Source organism: Gadus chalcogrammus, chromosome 20 (genome assembly GCF_026213295.1).
Source record: "Gadus chalcogrammus isolate NIFS_2021 chromosome 20, NIFS_Gcha_1.0, whole genome shotgun sequence".
In the NCBI taxonomy this organism is placed as follows: domain Eukaryota; kingdom Metazoa; phylum Chordata; class Actinopteri; order Gadiformes; family Gadidae; genus Gadus; species Gadus chalcogrammus.
Genome location: NC_079431.1, coordinates 12,872,799 through 12,893,013, shown reverse-complemented (window position 1 = coordinate 12,893,013; position 20,215 = coordinate 12,872,799). Strand labels below are relative to the sequence as shown.

Here is a 20,215-nt window from a genome sequence, read left to right as displayed (position 1 = left end):
CTAAATGGGAAATAGACAAACTTATATAAAATATATATTTTTGCTATAAGTCTGCATCTGTTTTGATTTTAATGTATAAAGCTGTATAGTTCTGCCTACTTCGGGTACCTTTATACAAGAAACCTAATCTGTATCCCTGTGATGCTCGTCTCGCTGATGGTTTCCACGGAGACCACTGTACTTGGGTTTGCAGGATGGACGAGGGAACTGCTAATCTTTACTATGGCAAGCGCTTGCCCGCAAAGGTCAAACAATGTCCGCTGTGTTGGGTTGCAGTTTCTCTAGCTAATGTCTTTTATTATTTTTATGAGAGGAACTTAGCATCTGGTCGAGCCCAACAGAGGGATCCGTCTGCCTGTATAGGCTTCGATCCTCTCTCTTCCTCCACAATGTGTATCTTACACTGCGACTCGCTGCCCATCTGTACTGGTACAATAAAATGTCCTTTATGCTCCACTGCCTGCAGTCCTGGGTTGTGTTTCATCAGTCTCTCCCAGCATGCGACAGTCAGCTGATCAGCTGCAGTGATCTGCTGGCCACTGTGAGCTTGACCTGCCTCATTACCGAGTCACATGCCTCCAATCTTTCTGATCATTTTCTCTGTGAAGCAGGAGGTGGGTTAACCCAAAGCCATTGGTGTGTTTGTCCTGCTCTAGTTTAAAAAAAAAAAAACATTAGTATAATTAGATATCATCCCTCCCCCTCCCCACTAATAAGCATATCAGGCTTGAGGTGTTTTAAATGTCCTTTTACTTTTATTACAAATAAGTTAATTTGAATTTGGAACATTTGGATCTACTTCGCCAGGCAATTGGCCAACCACTTTCTTTACAACAATCTTTGTGTGTCTGTGCGCACACGCACGCATTCTTTGAAATATTTGTAGCCATCCTCAGGACATGAGTTTTTCCTGTAATACCGAGTAATGGCCTTGTAAAGTCAGTAGGGCCCATTTCCTTTTGTTGTTCCTTCAACACAATTCCAATGCATTTCTTGACATATGTGTCATTATGTAGCCTACCATTAAAGAGTTATTATTTTGCTATTGGTGAACATGTATGACATAAATGTGGTACATTTGCTATTTAATGACTACTAATAGTGACTTTCTCAGTTTTCCACTCAGTTCCACAGAGTCTTGTGTGAAAGCCTAGCTCTGATGTTCACTCAGAGCGAGCCAGGCAGTTTCCCATTGATTGAGGGAGGGGAGAGGAGTGCTTTTGAATGCTATAAAAGGCTTTTTACTGTGCCCTAGGGAGATGCCCTGCCCTGATATTTGTGTGTATGTGTATGTGTCTCTCTCGCTCTCCCTTTCTCCCTATCTCTATTGCTTCTGTCATTATTTATGAGTGATGTATACTTAATGTGCACTTGTCTAGCTGTTCTTTATTGTATTGTGTTTCTGGGAGTGGGGTTGAAAGTCTAGGGCTAAGCACAGTTTAGTTTTGTCTATGCACAGGAACAACACACAAAACAACAAAATACTACTTTTGTTCACACAGAGGATATGTTGTACTCCTTATTGTGATTTGTTCTCATGGGTAAGTGACATAGAACAAGCAAGTGCTACACAATAACCAGTTTTAGCATCATTTCTTAGGGAACAAAAGGAACAAATGTCGCAGATGCAGCTAGCAGGACACTATACGTGTAAACCCATACAACACAGAATGTATTTCAGCAAGCTGAGAATACCTGGCCTGTTGTGTCAATCATCCCTTCTTTCCTATTTCCGCATCACACACACTGAGGCCTTTCCCTCATGAGCTTAAGCCATGATCCTAATCTATCGGTCGTGATCCACTCAGCAAGAACAAACGAGCGTATTGAGGCTTTGAGGAATTCACGTCACCTTGGAACTCTCCATCAACAGCAGGGAATACTACTCAATCTGCAGCTCTCTCGCTAACATACTGATGACACAGTGCAAGGTCCGCCTCATAGTTAACTACAACATCCCTACCTCCGATCTATGTTAGTTTGTCCATAGGACCACAGTTATCGAAGATTTTCCAAAGATATTTTCTCTTATTCAGGGATTATTATTCTCTTATAGGAAAGCAATTCCAATAAAAATGTTTATATCTGCATTCAATGTGACGTTTAGAAAACAGAATTGACAATATTGGTGGGATAATTGTTCTTATTCAATGACGATTCAGTAAGCAAAAACAACCCATGTGTCAAAAGGTTTCGATACATTGTCGGTCTGTGGGAATAAGTGAACCTGTCTGATGAATAATACAACCACAATTCCAACACCATAAGAGTGCATAACTATAGAGAAGCCGCCCCATTGAGAGCCTGGGCTTTCCACATTAGAATAACATAAATCAATGACAGTCCTTCAACATAAAACAACTTAGCTGAATCTAAGTGAAGAGGCCTTCAGATATGGCAGTGAATGCCGTAGGCCTACGGCCATGACGCCATGCCCACTGTACCGTCAGTCAAAGGACTCAGAAGGCGTGGCTGACCGATGCGGGAGGTTTCCAGGGTCGTCAGAGCCCGAGAAGTGTCACGGTGCTCAAATTTGCATACGTGATCTGATTGGATGACGGATCCGTCGCTGCCGAAAAAGTTGAACATTTTTCAACTTTTTGACGGAGCCTTCAGCGCACGGATCCACAATGCATTGCGCGTCCGTCCCCAATCAAGTCGATAGAGTGGCGAAGTCACGCCTCTTCCGGTAGAGCTCATGGGACCTATGAGATCTAAAAATATGAATGGATGTCAATCGAGAGAATTTTTTTTTTTTGATCCCAGTCTTTATATGCCCTGGATTACACATATGTTGTTTGTGGATTTAAATGATAATTTTTCATGCAAAGAAAACTACACATTTTCGTGAAGAAGTTTGATAATTTTAGGTTTTATGTGAGGCCGCTTTGTGAACTACAGCTCTTCGCTGCTCTCGAAGCATATTATATACGTCACCACACCCGCACTTGGAACTCGGCACAGAGATGGCACATATAGATGCACATAACTAAAACTCTCCCCATGCCCCGACTTACAGTGGTTTTCACCTCTTTCTATGCTTTTATCCTCGCCTTGAAAAAAAGTGTTGAAGTGGAGCAGAGAGATCGCCATCTCTGTGCCGAGTTCCAAGTGCAGGTGTGGTGACGTATATCATATACGTCGAGAGCAGCGAAGAGCTGTAGTTCACAAAGCGGCCTCACATAAAACCTAAAATGATCAAACTTCTTCACGAAAAGTTTTACTTTTCTTTGCATGAAAAATTATCATTTAAAACCACAAACAACATATGTGTAATCCAGGGCATATAAAGACTGGGATCAGAAAAAAAAAAAATTCTCTCCATTGACACCCATTCATATTTTTCGATCTCATAGGTCCCATGAGCTCTACCGGAAGGGGCGTCACGGCGTGACTTCGCCACTCTATGGTGATCAGTCAACGGACGGAGGCAGTGAGCACGATGCAATCTGTTAATGGCTTCTCATTGGAAGGATAATCATTACCGGTCGGTTATGCGAATTTTGACAATGAGTCAGATATGTAGGGGATAATGTATAGAACGCCGGTCATTATCGGGAAAATAAGCTCCGACAGGCCGAACAGGACACCGACGCGCAGCGGAGGTGTCTCGCTTCGCCCTGAAGGGGCTTATTTTCGATAATCACCGGCAACGTTCTATATATTATCCCACTTATTACACGGCTACTTGCCAAAACGAAAAATAACTTCACATGGTGTGTCTTTTTACAATTTATTTGTTAACACTTACCAGCATTCGTAGTGTGGATCATCAGAGAAAGTCCCCCAAAGACGTTGACGTCGCTTAGCAACCGAAGTCTCTGGGGTTGACAAGTTACCGGACTACTTGCGCAGTACTACCAAAGACGTCATAGTCGCAAAAAGTCCATTGTTTTCCTTGACAGCGGTCAATTATAATTAGCAACGGTAAATTATAATAATAATAATTCACCGCCGGAAGTTGTGAAGAGCCCATGCATTTAATGTAGTTGAGATAACCTTTAATTATGTTTTCCTTTTCCTATTTTGTAATACAGATTAAAATATTTATCTTCGGAAAATGAACGATGAGTGCAGTGAGCGTTTGGTTTTTTTTACATAATGAAAGGAATTAGGTTTCAACAACCCCCTGGCGGGTATATTATGTACATCTACAGGGATAGGGAAAGTCTTTGCCTATGATTATAAAACTGTTTTAAAAATTGTCTGTCCCTGATCGATGCAGTGATCCTCCACCTGCCAGCCTGTCCTGGACTCTGTCTGCTGGCCTTAAACTCATGTGACCACTAATGACCCCTCGTGGTTACCAAGGGAACATCACTGGATTCCGATCAATTAGTTAATTTCCAATATTCTACCAGAATGTTCAAGAGGCATTTCAACATACAATTTGTATATTTTATTTGAATCTGTAATCATCGGTATTGAATTGGACACAAAGGCTTAGACTGGGAGCAATAGGACACTTCTCTGGCTATGCTAGGTGAGGTCCTGGAAGATCCTTGCGTCCTTCCGGAATGGTCGTCTGGGCCGCTGCAGCTACAAATATGGCGCGAATGACAGAGCATTGTACTGTGTCTCCAAATAACGGCGATATTATAATCAAAACAATACCACCCGTTCTGTGATTGGGACAGGAAAGGAAGACCCCACGTGGATTGAATCGTGTTTAATTTAGCCTACGTCACAGCACTTTGGGTGGAAGAGGAAGCTGGTCACTTCGGCCCGTTGACCAGAGCCACATGCCGCTCACCTCAGCTACATCCACAAATATTGGGTATTAATTTTCCCGTATTCCTTACAATTATCTTAACTTTTATAGTTGCATACTAAACCACCATAATTATCTTTATGGTGTCGCCGTTCTGATAGTTAGCATGTATAGTCAATTGTACACTTTACTTATCGTGTTAAACGGTATAATGTGGTGAATTGAATCAACGTGTATAGAAGTATTAATCTGTCGTTATTTTTCAGAATATGTGGTCTTCCATTCCGACACCCTTCCATGTGGTTGTCAACCCCTATCTCTATGATCACACCACTCATGGGTTTGCAGTGCCCTGTCAGATGATCCCTTATAACAATCCTGTATTTATCAATTCATTGGCCGTGCCCGGTTCAAGTAAGTCTGCAACAAACGTATGCATTGAATATAATGGCCGTTGAAAACAAAAAAAAATGATAAACACGGACCTCGGTTAATTTACTTGAGTATTGAGTGCCTGAGTGTTCCTTTTTTATTTTCACTTTTTATTGTGTGTGTGTGTGTGTGTGTGCAGATTCATCATTCATATTTATATATCCATGTGTGTGTGTATGGCTCTACAACCTGAATAAACTGGATTAAATATTTGTTTGGGTGCATAGATACTCATGCTTCCCGAGAAAACGTGCTTTCCGGGACCCAGAGGTTGAGCAACTTGGACAGGTATGCTCCACATTCGCATACATAATTAGTGACTGACTTACAATGGCACCTACATTATCTTTTTGTTTTCAGACCCAAAGGGCCCATGTTTATAAAAGAGTGCCATTGAAGAACAGTTGTGCTAGTGATCCATCCAGAGCACGACGATGCGCTGGTAACACACGACGAGCAAGCTCATACTCTTACCCTGTTTATTAATTATTCCAATTTAATAGACACAGAACAATATTTTGGTGCACAGAGTGAAAACAATGGGGTTTTGTTTTGACCTTGCAGTTGACCATAGAGAGGTGGAGTGTCTTCCGAACACTGTCAGAGAGAGTTTGGACCTCCTGGATAACAGTGAAGACGTGTGGGCTATGCAGCAAGTGCCACAAAATTCAAAGGTCTCCTACTTTGAGTGTTTCTGTGGTATTATTATTATTTCTCTCATAATTGAAGGGGGTATTGTACAGTCTCCCATTGTACATTTTAAGTGTATTATCAATGAAAATAAATGACAAAAATGGAACCACTGCACTAACTGAAATGTTGCAGAAGTTTTCGGTAACCAAAACAACCAAACAGACTTGACTATAGCTGTGTTGTGTTGATGGTGTAGGCCCAAGGCTGGCAGGAGGAAAGCGGTAACGCTGCACTGTATGAGGACTCCTCAGCCCAGGCCAGTTCCTTTTTGGATGCAGGGCTTGAACAGCGCTTTTACTGGGGGGCACCTTGGCAAGCCCCCCAGTCTCCGCCCAGCCAGGCACAGCGCTGGGGTCCCTCTGCTTGCACTGTGACTGGTCGCTCATAGTGAGTATTGATGGTCTGTCGTGGAAGTCAGCATAGTCAAAAGTGTTGTGAGCCGTACTTTGAACCCTGCCTGTGATGATTTAAATAGCGTATATTCGACTTTATATTTCTACATAACTAACTGAATGTCATCATGGGATTGCCCTGCATTCTGCCAATGGTAAACTATTCTCTACAATGATTCTCCCTACAGCCTCGATGGCAGTCAGCCGTCTACCTCTCAGCTCAACCCCTCCGCCGATATCTACGTTATGGGGCCCAAGCAGGACAGCCCCGCCCTGGCCACGGCGACTGAGATGGCCCGGTGCGAGAGGTCGTCCCCTGGTGCGAGAGGTTGTCCACGCCCGTCGTCCACGCCCAAGGTCGTCCACCCCCTTCGCGGGTCGTCCCCTCTCTTCCCCAGGCAGGCGGGTTGTCGGGGGGACCCCATTCAGGGCAGCGTCGCGTCCTGCAAAGCGGGCGTCCCCGAAATGGACCAGGAGGAGAGCTCCGACTTCCACAGCTTCCTGGAGGAGGACGAGAACATTGTCTCGGGTGAGAGTAGCAGCAGGCCCGGGGCAGGCCGAGACCGCTCTGCGGGGGCCGGCGGAGAGGCCCCGCACACTGTCGAAAGGGGCACTTCCCCTTCCCCCCGCGTAGTCACGTCCGATGTATCAGTCGGTACGGAGACACGGTGTGTGTCGGTAGAGGCCCAGACGAAGGTGCCCGCAACGGCAGACCAGAATCATCTCACCATGCTGCAGATGTCCGACCTGGACTACTTGGCTGAGGTATACTAATGGGATGAGGAAGGAAGGGGCGATCGGGTGACATGTTCGTCAACATGCCGCATGATTTTTTTTTGTGTTTTTCTGTTTGTAGGAAATTGTGAAACTCAAGTCTGCCAAGAAGGAACTTGATGAGCTAAGACAGAAACTGAAAAGGTACTCCGTGCACTGGCATGCTCACTCCATCCGCCCCCCTGGCCTCCAGAAGGGAGGTCTTTCAGTGGCACCCTTGTGGTCGTGTGTTTCAGCTCAGAGGAGGCCGGGGACAGGGTACCGTGTGAGGGATTTTGTCGGCGGGCGCAGTGCGCTGAGCTGTGTCTGCTGGACCTGCACTACACCATGTGCCAGCAGCAAGCCTGGAGACTGCTTCACCTCCCCATGACCTCGCCATGACAACAGCACACTCTGAGTATTGGTCAAACCATTTTTGTATGATTTAGTTTTTTGATGATTTTTCTTGTAACTTGAGTTAGTGTTTGATGAACTTCAAGGAGTATTCAGTTTCCCCTTCCTCACTTTGTTGAAGTAAGGAAAACACAAGTGGACTTTGATGAAGATTTACATTGAAGCTAAATCATGAGAAGATTCCAGGGCAAAGTCTCCCGAAAGCTACCGTCAATTAAGAATGATGGTGTACCATCAGTTTGCCTTTCTCTTCCCGCAGGCCCAAGGACCCTCCGGCCAAGCTTGTTAATGTCTGCGAGAAGCTCCAGTGTGACTACAAAGAGATGAGGACCAAGATCCTGGCTGGTGTGACCCTGGAGCAGCTGGAGCCTCTGTTCGTCAGCTCGGCGAGACTAACCTCTGGCTGCCCCTACGGCCCCAAAGGTCTGCTTCTGCCCGACACTATAATATATTTTTCATGTATTTTAGGTTTACTCTGACATTCATGATTGACTCTGGTCTGTTTTTTGATTTACTTTAGCTCATTGGTGATGCTTTGGAGGATGTCGCGACAAGGTATGTTCTTAGTGTGTGCAAATGTGTACGATTTCCAAATGCTTGTCTGCATCATGTGTTTATCTGATTACAAGCTCTCGGCCACTGGAGGGATGGGACATGGAAATGCCTGGAGGGAAAGAATGTCCCCTGTTTCGAAAGAGTGAAGACCCAAAGGTATATTGGACCATTACATTATTATGGGTAGGCATGTACCCTGTCTGTAGCCGTTAAACACGTTGCATTTGCAATATAACTATTGAAACTTGGTATCATTAGCAGCTGGTATCTGACAGCTTATGATGGTACAATAATATGGCCTGTATGGTTAGGTTCGATGCATTGAAATTTCCCATGTCTGTACTCATCGTCTATCCCTGAGTTCCTCTTTTTGGGACGCATTTTTGACAAAATTCATTCCCAGGAGGCTAAGAGACAGAATGCCCCAGTGGCTCACTCCACGGTGAAGCGTAGAAGAGCGGTTTCCCAAATGCTCAAGCACAGTGGGAAAGACAACAAGCAGACGGGTGATTATTGTGTGTATTAATGTATTGATCTGTCTGCAGCAGACGGGTGAGGACACCCACGGCCACCGCTCCATCCTATAACTGTGTATTGTATTGATCTGTCTACACAGTGGATCGTGTGACTGAGGTAGTGGCCGTGGAGTCTCAAATGGAGGGGGAATCTACTGAGTTGAGCACCGGCGAGGTGTGGTACGATGCTAAGGAGGACCTGGAACCCGCCGTCGTTATGGTGCCGACCGGACAGGGAGACACCCATTCAGGGAGTGACGAAGAGATAATAGAAGGCAAGAACACACTGGATAGGGTCTGAGGAATTCAGAAAAGTGAAAGGGGCGGGGTTACGCATTGTTTCCTGTTTCATCTACTTGCATGGGAAACTTTCAGACAGGTTTTTTCATTATTTCTTTCTATTATGTCTACACAGTGTTGATTCGAAACGTTTACTGACACTTGTTCACAGTTTTCCACTATTGGTCGGGTCTGTGTTCCCTGTTTATTGCCAGTTCGGCCGTACAGATTCCCGCCTCATTAACTGTGTGATCTGTCAAAACAAATAAGAGGCGAAGGAATGTGAAATGCATGTACTCGGTTATCAGTCTGAAGTCTGATTTGTGGGTTGTTACGTATCTGCTTTCAACAAGAGCACGACAGGTCTAGGTCTGATGATGATGTTGTGAAGTAGGCCAACTTCCAATCTGTTTTTATTGGTTGTTGAAATTCTTGTTTTACCCCAGGCTTGCCTAAGAAGGTGGAGGAACAGGGGAGCTCATTGGTCATCTCTGGACTCCCCAAGGATGTGACTGAGGTGATCCACTACACCTGTGTGGATTAAACATGACATCACACTGCAGCATCTTTCAGAATATTTCCTCTTTATTATCTGAACTACAGCTCTAATTTGCGGGAAAAAAAAAAGACGTTTAAGAATAGAGCTGATAAGTCACCAGATTCGTTATGGGCATGTTGAGTGAAAAGTATCAAATCATGACGTTTTATAAAGAATGTTTTAAATGACAGCCACCAGGGGGCAGTGACAAATGATTCATCGTGCATTACAATTCACACTTGAGCAGGTAGAGGGCCCTACCAACTAATTAATGAATACTATTTTCTTTTAAGAGCGATGTGATGCAGTGGTTTGAAAAGGACCACGTTTCTGATGTCAGATTCTTCATTTTCAGCAACCATCTAACGTGAGTCACCTCACTGACCTATCATAAATATTGGCATTGCTTGAATTCATCTTGGCAATGAAAACGCATACTGCTGAACTCTCGCGAACATACATGATGTAACACAACGCAAGACTTTGTTTTCTGTTTTTGGCCTCATTTCAATGTAAATGTGGAACGCTTTGGTTGCGACAATCTTAAGCATCCGTGGCATCTATCTCACGGTGGTTTTATTCTCTCCAGAGTTGCCATGGTGACCATAAAGGGCCCTTTGGCTGCTGAGTTTGCCGTTGGGAAGATGAATGGCGTCTGCGTGCCGGGCTCCACTTTACATGTGGAGCACATCAGACCGGTTACCGAGAGCTTGAGTCCAGCCCTGCAGATCCCCATCGCCTCCAGCAAGGTACCAGAGGAGACAGGTGGTGCAACGAAACCCAGTGCCAACAAAACCCACTCCAGCCTCACTGTGGGAAAGGTGAGGGGATCTGAGCAGCATTGTGAGCAATGTGATTCACACCTCCATGGGCAAAGCCTATTCTCAAATACCCGTTGATGACATTATTTGTGATGAACAATATTGCATCATACATATCCAATTGTCATTTATTGTCTTTCAATGGTATTCAGAATTTGACTCGTCATCATACCCATTTGTAAACAGATTGAATTAAAATGTATTAGTTCATATGAGTTTTTCAGTGAGACAGAGAAACTTGTTTTATGGTCCTATACGATACTTTAAACTCCATATACTCTAATGTTATGACCCTCATGGACAATGTTTTAAATGGCATGCTGAACCTTTCCCCATAATTATCGTGCTAATACATTTTCCAATAACTCCCAGCTCTAAGAAACGGTGAACCGAGGTACACTCTTTACGGTGAATACAGTAAGCTTTGGGCCAGTCAGCCATCCAAACCTCCCTCCCCCCCCTCCCCTCCACAGGTGCCCGGCCCAGACAAGCATAAGGTCCTGAGCGACTCGCCCACGGCGGAGGGCACCTGCGTGCCGCAGCACCACGCCTCCATGGGCAGCTTCGACAAGCTGATGGTCGCGCTGAAGGAGCGCCACCCGGAGGCTGGGAGGCTTGCCATAGTGGGCGCTCTGCAGGAGATGAAGACGCGCCACCGGGGCAGCCTCAGCGGCCTGCCGCTCAGTAGCATTGTGGAGATGGCGTCCAAGCAGCTCGCTGCTACGTCTTCTTCCGGCGCCACAGCAGCCAGTGGAGGGAGTAGGTGATCACCACAGCAACCTCAAGAGGTAGTTTTGGGGGGGCGTGGCAGCGCCTGAAGGGATAGTTGAGGCGTCGCGGCACCCTGCGGATCCCTCAAGTTTTTGATAAATACATTTTTGTTTATGTTTATATATATTAAGGCCTATATATGTTCGTTTTGTTTGGAAGGTTGTTCCCTAGGTTGTTCCACTGCTCCATAGGTTGTTTATGGAGCGGTGATTTGTTTGTTTATGAAGAAGTTAATTGTTTGACCGGAATGGTTGAGTTTATTGTTTTTTTTGTATTAGACATTGTTTTTCTTTTGTGCCTTCCTTATGTCTTTACTTACTTATCCTTTCTTTCTAATATGCTCAATTTGTATAGGCACCAAAGCTGTGTTCATAAGTTAGTATTCTTTGAACTTATGGGTGTTTGAATACCATAGAATGTTAGTCATGTGGTTATTCATCAATAAAAAAATATATGTAAAGAAATTGTCTAACAGTTTAAGGTTTTTTCACGCCCATATTGATAATGCAGCTGTATTTCTTTAAATGTCACAGGCAAACGCCTTATTGGATTCTGGACTCAGACATGCGCGTATTACTATAGGAATGTAAATGACACACGACGTCACACAAAGGTCACCAAGGGTTGGAAAAAGCGAGTTCTTAACGAATGGCAATCAGGCAATCGCGTTGAGAAAACGACAAGGGGGTGGTACACGTTTCCATATCGATAGTCGACATTTACTCATTGCACCTGTTCCAAATGTGTAAAAAACATCCGTCCAGAGGAATCAACGCTACGCCGCGGCAGCGACAGGGTTAACGGGTCATCTCTGCCCCCCTCCCGCCAGACCCCTCGGGAATAGGCGGAGATTCCAAGAGGGACGCGTCGCGTACAGGAGAAGCCGAGAAACAAACTTGAGAGCGAAATCACGACTTCCAGACGTGGTAGATTTATTTTTTTGTTGACATTTGTATTCCTTGTTCGCCACAGCCAGAGAACTATGTGATTCGAAGACATGGAGTGACTGAATGATTGGGATCAACGGGAGTCGTCTGTGGACCAGTACTGAGATGGAACGATACCGAAGTTTCTAAAGAAAACATGCAGTGGTCATTGATCCTATATACGTGATTGAGTTGCGTGTTTTGCTCATTGAGCAGTTGCAATGATGGATGATAATGTCCAACCACAACATGAAGCGTAAAGGCGCCCCCAGCTTGACGGAATGAGCGCGGAATGGAATACAAATCTGGTCAACGTGGACGTTACTTCGGTGTTTTGCATTGACCGAGTGGACTCCATCCATTAAGACGTCCTTCGGACAATCCACGAGACGGTATTGGTTAGGCCTACTCAGTTATTTTGAGGTATTTTGTTTCCCCAACAAGTGACACAATGATGAACCCAGCGACATTGTTGCGGCGTGCAACTCTGTGCTGCATGGTTTTCGAGATACTTTGGCACAGCGGTCAAGGTAAAATATACAACACTGTCGTTTTCTACAATATAACTCATGCCCTGAGATATCAGCACTAATCTCTATGCCTCAGTGACTGCTGTGCTGGAATGTCACAAAGCAACAGTGTAGCCTATTGCAATGTTATCGCTATCTTATGTTTTTGTTGTTACACATTGATGCATGCGTACATGATTTTCCTATTACATTTTATGTTTTTGTTGTATGATATAGGTAGCCTAATGTTATTTTATGACATTGTGGTAGTAGGCCACTCTATATTTAGTTAAAATTGCGATAAATGGGTCAGTCCTTTTTGAGTTTCTATACCGAGTTTCCCCCCTTCCTCAGGTCTCAACGTGTGTATGAGTGGCAGTGCGACATCATGTGAAGAATGCATCTTAATTCACCCAAGTTGCGCCTGGTGCGCACAAGAGGTAAGCGCTCATTGTTGTTGTTTTGGCATCGTTTTGCACAACAGTTGCAAAATCCTACTCTTGAATGTAGCATCCCTGAGAGATTGTCTGTAACCAGAGGAAGCCAAATCGCAAAGCAAAGTCATTCCAACGCCCAGTGATTGACAGTTAGCTCTGTTTTTAATATCATTGTAGGGCTTCGGAAGAGTGAGATGTGACCTCACTCAAAGTCTACACATCCGGGGCTGCAAGGCCCAGTTCATCGAGTTCCCCAGCAGTCAGACCTCCATCCTGAAGAGCAACCCACTGAGCACTAAAGGGTCCGCACCCTCCCAGAACGAGGTCACCCAGATCATGCCGCAGAAGATCTCTGTGAGCCTGCGGCCAGGTTTGTCAAGCACTCAAATTCACACCGGACTAGAACCCCACAGAACCCCTGGCCTGTCCAAAGCACCATGGCCATCCACCTCATTATCTCCTTCAACAACACTCACGTCATAAACTGCAAAGAGCGGTCCCAGAACCTTTTTCCATTTCGAAATATTGTGGCCGCCGATTTGTGCCTAGTTTACGCCTCTGCATCATCACTCTCATTCCCCCCCATCCCCCCACCCTGGGGTCCAGGTGACCAGACGTCGTTCAAGGTGCAGGTGAGGCAGGTGGAGGACTACCCGGTGGACCTCTACTACCTGATGGACCTCTCCCTCTCCATGAAGGACGACCTGGTGACCATCCACAACCTGGGCACCAAGCTCACCGAGGAGATGAGCCGACTCACCAGCAACTTCAGGCTGGGCTTCGGCACCTTCGTGGACAAGAACATTTCCCCCTTTTCCTACACAGAGCCCAAGTATCAGAACAACCCCTGCAGCGGGTAAGGCGAGGGGAGAGATGCGGGATTCATGGTCCTAATGTAATGCTATCCAGAGGCAAATTTATGTTGAGCAGAATGTGTGTCATGCACGATGCCTTTGTGTCTGAGCAGAACAATATCATTGTGCTTTCAACACGTGATCTGAGACTTTGACCTCATGAAACCAACTACTGTTCTGTGGTTCAGGTATCAAAGGCGTCATCACAGCACTCGGGATATTTGTACAGGAAATGGTAGTTCTGACTAAATTAAACTAACATGGACGCCTCCATCAGTCTGGTCATCATACTCACATGACTGATCATTTGATCATGATAATTTGATCATGATCATTTTATCAGGGCCGTATGATCATGACCACTTGTCCAAATATCCAATTTCAATATTAGTCTCTTCTGGCCCAAAATGATCCTGACATGTCATCGTTCCACCTATTGAGAGCTCAAAAAGGCCAGGCACAGCTCTTCAAAAATTACATCCACAGGGTTTATTTTTGAACCATTCATGAAAGATGTATCGGGAGAGAATCCCATGCATGGTTCATTATTCATCACCTCTGATAGTTGAGAGAGCCAGTGCTCCAAAATGGCCACTGCCTCTCTACATCCATGTGTGTGCATGTCTGTTGACTGAAAAAAACCTAGAATAGATGGGGAGAGAAGGCAAGGGTATGTTTGCCCTGGAGGTTAGATTACTCTGGACTAGCTAACAGGCTGCCATCGCGCCTCACTTCCCAACTAGGCTAGTGTGTGTGTGTGTGTGTGTGTGTGTGTGGTGTGTGTGTGTGTGTGTGGTGTGTGTGTGTGTGTGTGTGTGTGTGTGTGTGTGTGTGTGTGTGTGTGTGTGTGTGTGTCAGACACTGCCATGTTGCAGGATGACATTAAGGGGACACATATATAAACTATTTTGATCCTTACTCAGGCGATGTATGGTCAAAAACAGCCGATCATGTTGGGAGAGGATATGATTGGTAATTGCGGTTGTGTTTGTGTGTAAATTAAAATAAGCTTTGTACATATTTACAGAGAAGTAATGTGTAAAAAGATATGTAGCGAATCATAACCACTGTATAATATGGAGGCCTCAGGACACATAAGCCCTGGTCACAAGCCGCTAAAATACAAATGCATAAATGTAATGCAAAAGAAGTTGACTTCAAAACGCCACTGGGGAAGGCTCATGGTTGCCCTTAATGTAGCAGACTGGTTCCCCACAACCCTCTCCCTCTCCATCTCCACAGATACAAGCTGTTCCCCAACTGCGTGCCATCCTTTGGCTTCCGCCACGTCCTGTCGCTCACGGACAAGGTGGACCGCTTCAACCAGGAGGTGCAGAAGCAGATGGTCTCGCGCAACCGGGACGCTCCGGAGGGCGGCTTCGACGCCATAGTGCAGGCCGCCGTCTGCAAGGTGAGCGGGAAAAGCCTCTCCTTCTGAGGTGGGATGTTTTCGGGGGGAAGGATTCTGCTTTACCATTTCTCGAACATGTAGGATGTAGAAGGAAACCGTTGATGGGAATCAATGAATGAGGCTTGACATGACTATGGGGAGAGACTGCTGAGTAAGCATGAATACAGCTGCAGGGGTTGGGGTGGGGAAGTGGTTGGGGAGGTCTCTGTATAGCTACTGGAGGCATCTTCCCCCTTTTTTAACTTGTTAATTAAAGGCTGTGTGTGTGTGTGTGTGTGTGTGTGTGTGTGTGTGTGTGTGTGTGTGTGTGTGTGTGTGTGTGTGTGTGTGTGTGTGTGTGTGTGTGTGTGTGTGTGTGTGTGTGTGTGTGTGTGTGTTGGGGGGGGGGGGGGGGGGGTCATGAGGAAGTGCACTGTGGAGCAGCTGGTCATGCACGAGAAAGACTTGACCAGCAAGGTCGCAATCTTGTAACAGGGGCTCCCCCGGTCAATTGTCTCCCACAGGAAGTGAAGGATAGCCTCCTCCTCCTCCCCCAGTAGCTTCTGCCTTGTAATTAAGTCTACTGGAACTCCTCCGTTGCCACGTTCTGCGGGGGGGGTGGCGGGTGATATTTATATTTTATCCAGTGTAAGGAATCATTACATCACCGGTATTTGCAGGCAATTGGGTCACTTTTCCCAGCATGAAGAAGAAATATAGAAAAAGTGTGTTTCGATAAATATACGATTGCAAAAGTATTTTTATTATCACGTGATTATTTAGCTTCACTTCCCTGTGGGAACCACAGCGCCAGCAGAAACTGCACGTTTTAAGGGGTGTCTCCTAATCCCTCAAGAGGGGCTGATGGTGACTGAACCCACCAGGGCCGTGATAGGAACACAAAGCTCCTGGTGTGGTCTATCTGTAGACCGCGAAGGCTGAATGATACGGCCACTCCTCTGGTGGCCACTTCAAAAGGGCCCTTTTATTAGCCATAGAAGAACACCTGGCCACTGTGCAATGTAGCCGGGATTTAGGGAACTACTGGAAGTGTAAATAGTGGTGTTCATACCTCTGGTGTTGCAACAACGGTTCTGTTTGATGAGCCCTATGGCATTAGTCAGCGGCCCTGTCAAATCCTCACTTGTTCTATTGTCTGCTCCTTTTGTGTGGTGTTGACCCAGGCCCGGCCTGCACTGGGTGGCTCTGGATTATTTTTAACAAGAATAAGGCAGGTGATGTCATGTCCATTCTATTGAATGCACTATCTTTGATTGTATTTCACAAAATTGCTGTTTATCTTAAATGGCTTCATAGTGCAAGGTTTCAGGCTCTTGCAATCATGTTCCAATATGTCTATGATCTGCATTATACAATAGTAAAATAAATCGTTGACTGCGATATTGTAAAAATCCACCATACAGAACCTCTCCCTGTTCATATGAAGCTCCAGGTATCCACGAGTCACGATAATGGATCTCAAGTTTGCATAGGGGTGGCGTTTCTGATCCCTGTGCCCTGCTCCTCCCAAACCCCCACCAGGAGGAGATCGGCTGGAGGAAGGAGGCCTTCCACCTTCTGGTGTTCGCCACGGACGACGTGCCCCACCTGGCCCTGGACGGGAAGCTGGGAGGGCTGGTCAATCCCAACGACGGAGAGTGTCACCTGGACAAGAACAACGAGAACAGTGCTTCCACCCAGATGGTAACCGTGGCGACGATACAGCTCCACACTTAATCGGATCTTCTGAGACTGGAAGAAGAGATTAGCCACCTTCTAGAAAGTGCAGTGTTGTATCCTGCTTCTTTTTGTAGTTGTTTGACAGCAGTGGCACATGTATTGTGTTACGACGCTATCGCTAGACAAAGAGGCCCTGTTTAAACTGAGTTTAAGTGCTCTCAACTTATTTTCATGTAATTGGATATAAAAACACTACTCCAGAAAGAAATAGTGGATATAGATTAATTTATTGAGAATCATGTGATTGGTCAATGGCTCTTAGTAAAACCTAATTGGCTTTATGTGCATCTACGGGATGCCACTAACACACAGAGCAAATAGTCCCTTCAAACAAATCAACTGAACGGCAATAAACTGTAAATGTGGATCTCTGTATTAAAGCACTTAAATCCTGCTAACCATTTGCAGGGGCTTAAACAGACACAGATTTCTAAAGTCAGTTATTCCACAATAACTTGGGCCAATGGCTAATTTTATTTGATTAAGGACGTGCGGAAATTCTGTTAGTACGAAGTCAGGAATTTCGAATTGAATCCCTCCGTCTGTATGTAGTGGATTGACTGAGATTTTTTCTCTTTGCCTGGATTTCCCCACCCAAATAAATTAGAATGGATTCAATTGGATAGTTGTCATTGGTCAGATCCTAGATTTCCCCCGCACATTGACTCAAATTCAGGGCCACAAAGAACAACACAAACGGCAGCAGTTAACTGCAGAAGCCTGGCTCACAGACGGGTAATGGAATGAGTGTAATATAATAAGACGCTGGTTCTCTTACTCTGCCCTTTAGCCTCTCTTCTTTTAACTTGTTCCCTTGGCAGGGAGTCCTATGTAAACATAACACTGTTATCAGTATGGTGATGACTTCCTTTCACCCACTTCCTGTCTGGCCAAAGTTTTTTTTTCTGTTATGATAGAGAAATGTTTCTATTTCCACAGGATTATCCCTCTCTCGGTCTGCTTGGAGAAAAACTGGCCGAAAATAATATCTATCTCATCTTTGCGGTGACGAGGAGGTATTACGTCATTTACAAGGTAGTTTGTCTTTCTATCTGTTGCTCAGCTAATGCGTATCAATGATTTGATCATGAAGTAATTCCCCTTGTGTCTTTTGTTTGTGTTTTGTGTTTTTTTGCCTTGTTGAAGAATTATACTGCCCTCATTCCGGGAACGACAGTTGAAATCCTCGACATGGACTCAAAGAACATCATTCAACTGATCGTCAATGCCTACAACGTAAGTAAAGAACATGGATGCTTCTTATATGAATGTGAGGATTGTAGGAAAGATGGATTGATGTGTGGTTTTAGAGGAGCTTTGTATTGTGGCTTCAACCAAGGTTAAATTCTGTGTATCCAAGGAGATATTTAACACATTAAAGGGTCATGAAATTAGATATGTAATTGAAGGCCATCAAAAGGCATAAAAAAGTTTTAATTAAAATTGCATAGGTCTTAATTATGTTTTTGGACGGTTTGGAGATGAAAAATAATACACCTCCAACCAATAACTGTCAAACATCGATATTTAATGTGAAATAGCTATTAATTTGCCTGCATGAGTTAAACAAATAAGAACAAATATCCATACAAATAATGTTGTTTACTTGAAAACCATTCGAGGTTGAGGATAGCAGCCATTGGGTAATACAATTTTATTAATTTGTGCTTTAATTTGAATTGAATAAACATATTAAAAAGTCTTTGAACTGGTTGAAATCTGCAGATTCCCTGTTCATTTAGCCACACTCAAACAAGAGAGGTTCATAATTCAGGAGGTAATCTTCTGTCCTCATTCCACTAACACAAATACCCCCAAAAGCCCCTAAAAAAACACCTTCCCTTCCTTAATTAACAGATTCAATGACAGAGGAGTAATGCAAATTAATTGACCATATCTAAATCATTATTGTTGTTGAGTCAGTGTTGTCCATAGGCACAGCAGTTCTCCTTGCCCCTTTCAGCCGCAAAGAAGTACTCTTGCATCTGATGGCAACAGGAAAGGGGCAGCGTGTCCTCACTAAATAAAGCAGGTGTCAAACAAAGCCCTCACACTGAAAGTTTCAGTGGGAGGCTCTGTGCTCAGGAGAACATGTTAACCGTCTGATGTTATTCCCATCCAAGCTGCTAAACTGTATTCCCCAACCTGAGATTGGTTGCGCACACCACTCGAAATGAGAAAGGGTTTTATTCAAAACCGACTTAAGTGTCTTAAGTGTGTGAGAGTGACAACGTTTGTTTGTGTGCGTTGATGGTTTCGGGACTTTGCAGTGGTGTTCTCCACAGCAGTCTGTGCCTAAGTGTTTCATTTGACACATGTTGTACAAGCTGTCGTGTCTCTTCCCCTGTGTATATATGACCTGGATCCATGCCCACTCTGAGGTTTACAGTTGGTGTAAATTAGCAGTGGCAACCCGCCCAAGCAATTCTAAGGCTTGCCTCACTTGAGGCCTTTTGCCCATCCAGCCAGCCTGCTAGCAGACTCAAACATCTACCACTTTTATTATTAATAGCTGTGTGGTAGCACATTAACACAGCTTAGGTTTCAAGGATCTGCAAAATGTTTGCATGCTAACTTTGATGCACAAGGAGTCGGAAAACTTCTAGTTGTCTTGAATGTTTATGGCATTAAAATTGTGTTTTGTTTGTTTTTTCATCTTTTTCCTGTCCATTAAGATTATTAACAAATAAGTGGAACATGCTCATCCCTTCCAGAACATCCGGTCCAAAGTGGAGCTGACCGTGTCGGACCAACCAGAGGACATCAGTCTGTCCTTCACCGCCACCTGCCAGGACGGACAGCCGCTACCGGGCCTCCGGAAGTGCTCTGACCTGAAGATAGGGGACACCGTGAGTACCGCCTTCCAGCCCCACATCATTTAGGCATTATTCAGAAGAGAATGGTTTCAGTTTTACACAGTTCACGTATAATGTATGTATTTAATCCGCTAACATTACAATGAAGATACTTGATGCATTATACCAGAGGTGTTACACAATGTTATAATATTGAGTCAAATTGAGGGCGTTCCGCAGTAACTGGCTGTTCTTACCATACTCTGCCTGGTAATTACACAGAACTTTGAAGAACATCTAAAAAATGCTTCCGTTTGTTATTGTTATTTTGAGCAAGCTTTACACAGCTCCATGTCGCTAAACAGCGAGAGACTTAAGAGATTAGCTCTTGGCAGAGATCACAATGACTCTCTCAGCCTTCCTCTGTTTCCTGTTGAACACGGGAGGGGTGCCCTCCTCTGAACCAGGGTGCCCAGGAGGGCTGTGAGGAATGTCCACATGCTGTGAACAGATTCCCTGCTAGCATTAGCCCTGTCGAGTCACTGACTGTGAGGTTGTGACCGGGCAGCTGGTGACGAACGCCTGGAGACCTTTAAAACCCTCTAGGTGGAGTTTCTGTTTGATCAAATAAAACAGTTGTAGGAGTGGAGGAAAGGTTGTGTTGCTTTAAATCGTTAAATGGAAATCACA

General features: G+C 44.8%; 2 protein-coding genes across 2 annotated transcripts; both read left to right on the top strand.

Moving 5' to 3' along the window:
- Positions 1–7,919: 7,919 nt before the first annotated feature.
- Positions 7,920–11,328, top strand: LOC130373461 (RNA-binding protein 44-like). Its single transcript, XM_056579973.1, has 8 exons — positions 7,920–7,950; positions 8,025–8,106; positions 8,354–8,456; positions 8,567–8,740; positions 9,191–9,261; positions 9,576–9,649; positions 9,872–10,103; positions 10,577–11,328. The coding sequence occupies exons 2-8, from the start codon at positions 8,050–8,052 to the stop codon at positions 10,868–10,870; spliced, it is 1,005 nt and encodes a 334-aa protein (XP_056435948.1). The 5' UTR covers positions 7,920–7,950; positions 8,025–8,049; the 3' UTR covers positions 10,871–11,328.
- A 385-nt stretch (positions 11,329–11,713) lies between these two features.
- LOC130373458 (integrin beta-5-like) lies at positions 11,714–20,066 on the top strand. Its single transcript, XM_056579971.1, has 9 exons — positions 11,714–12,330; positions 12,664–12,749; positions 12,924–13,116; positions 13,353–13,602; positions 14,843–15,011; positions 16,533–16,694; positions 17,670–17,765; positions 17,877–17,966; positions 19,445–20,066. Exons 1-9 carry the CDS (start codon positions 12,252–12,254, stop codon positions 19,610–19,612), a joined length of 1,293 nt encoding a protein of 430 aa, XP_056435946.1. The 5' UTR covers positions 11,714–12,251; the 3' UTR covers positions 19,613–20,066.
- Positions 20,067–20,215: the final 149 nt, after the last annotated feature.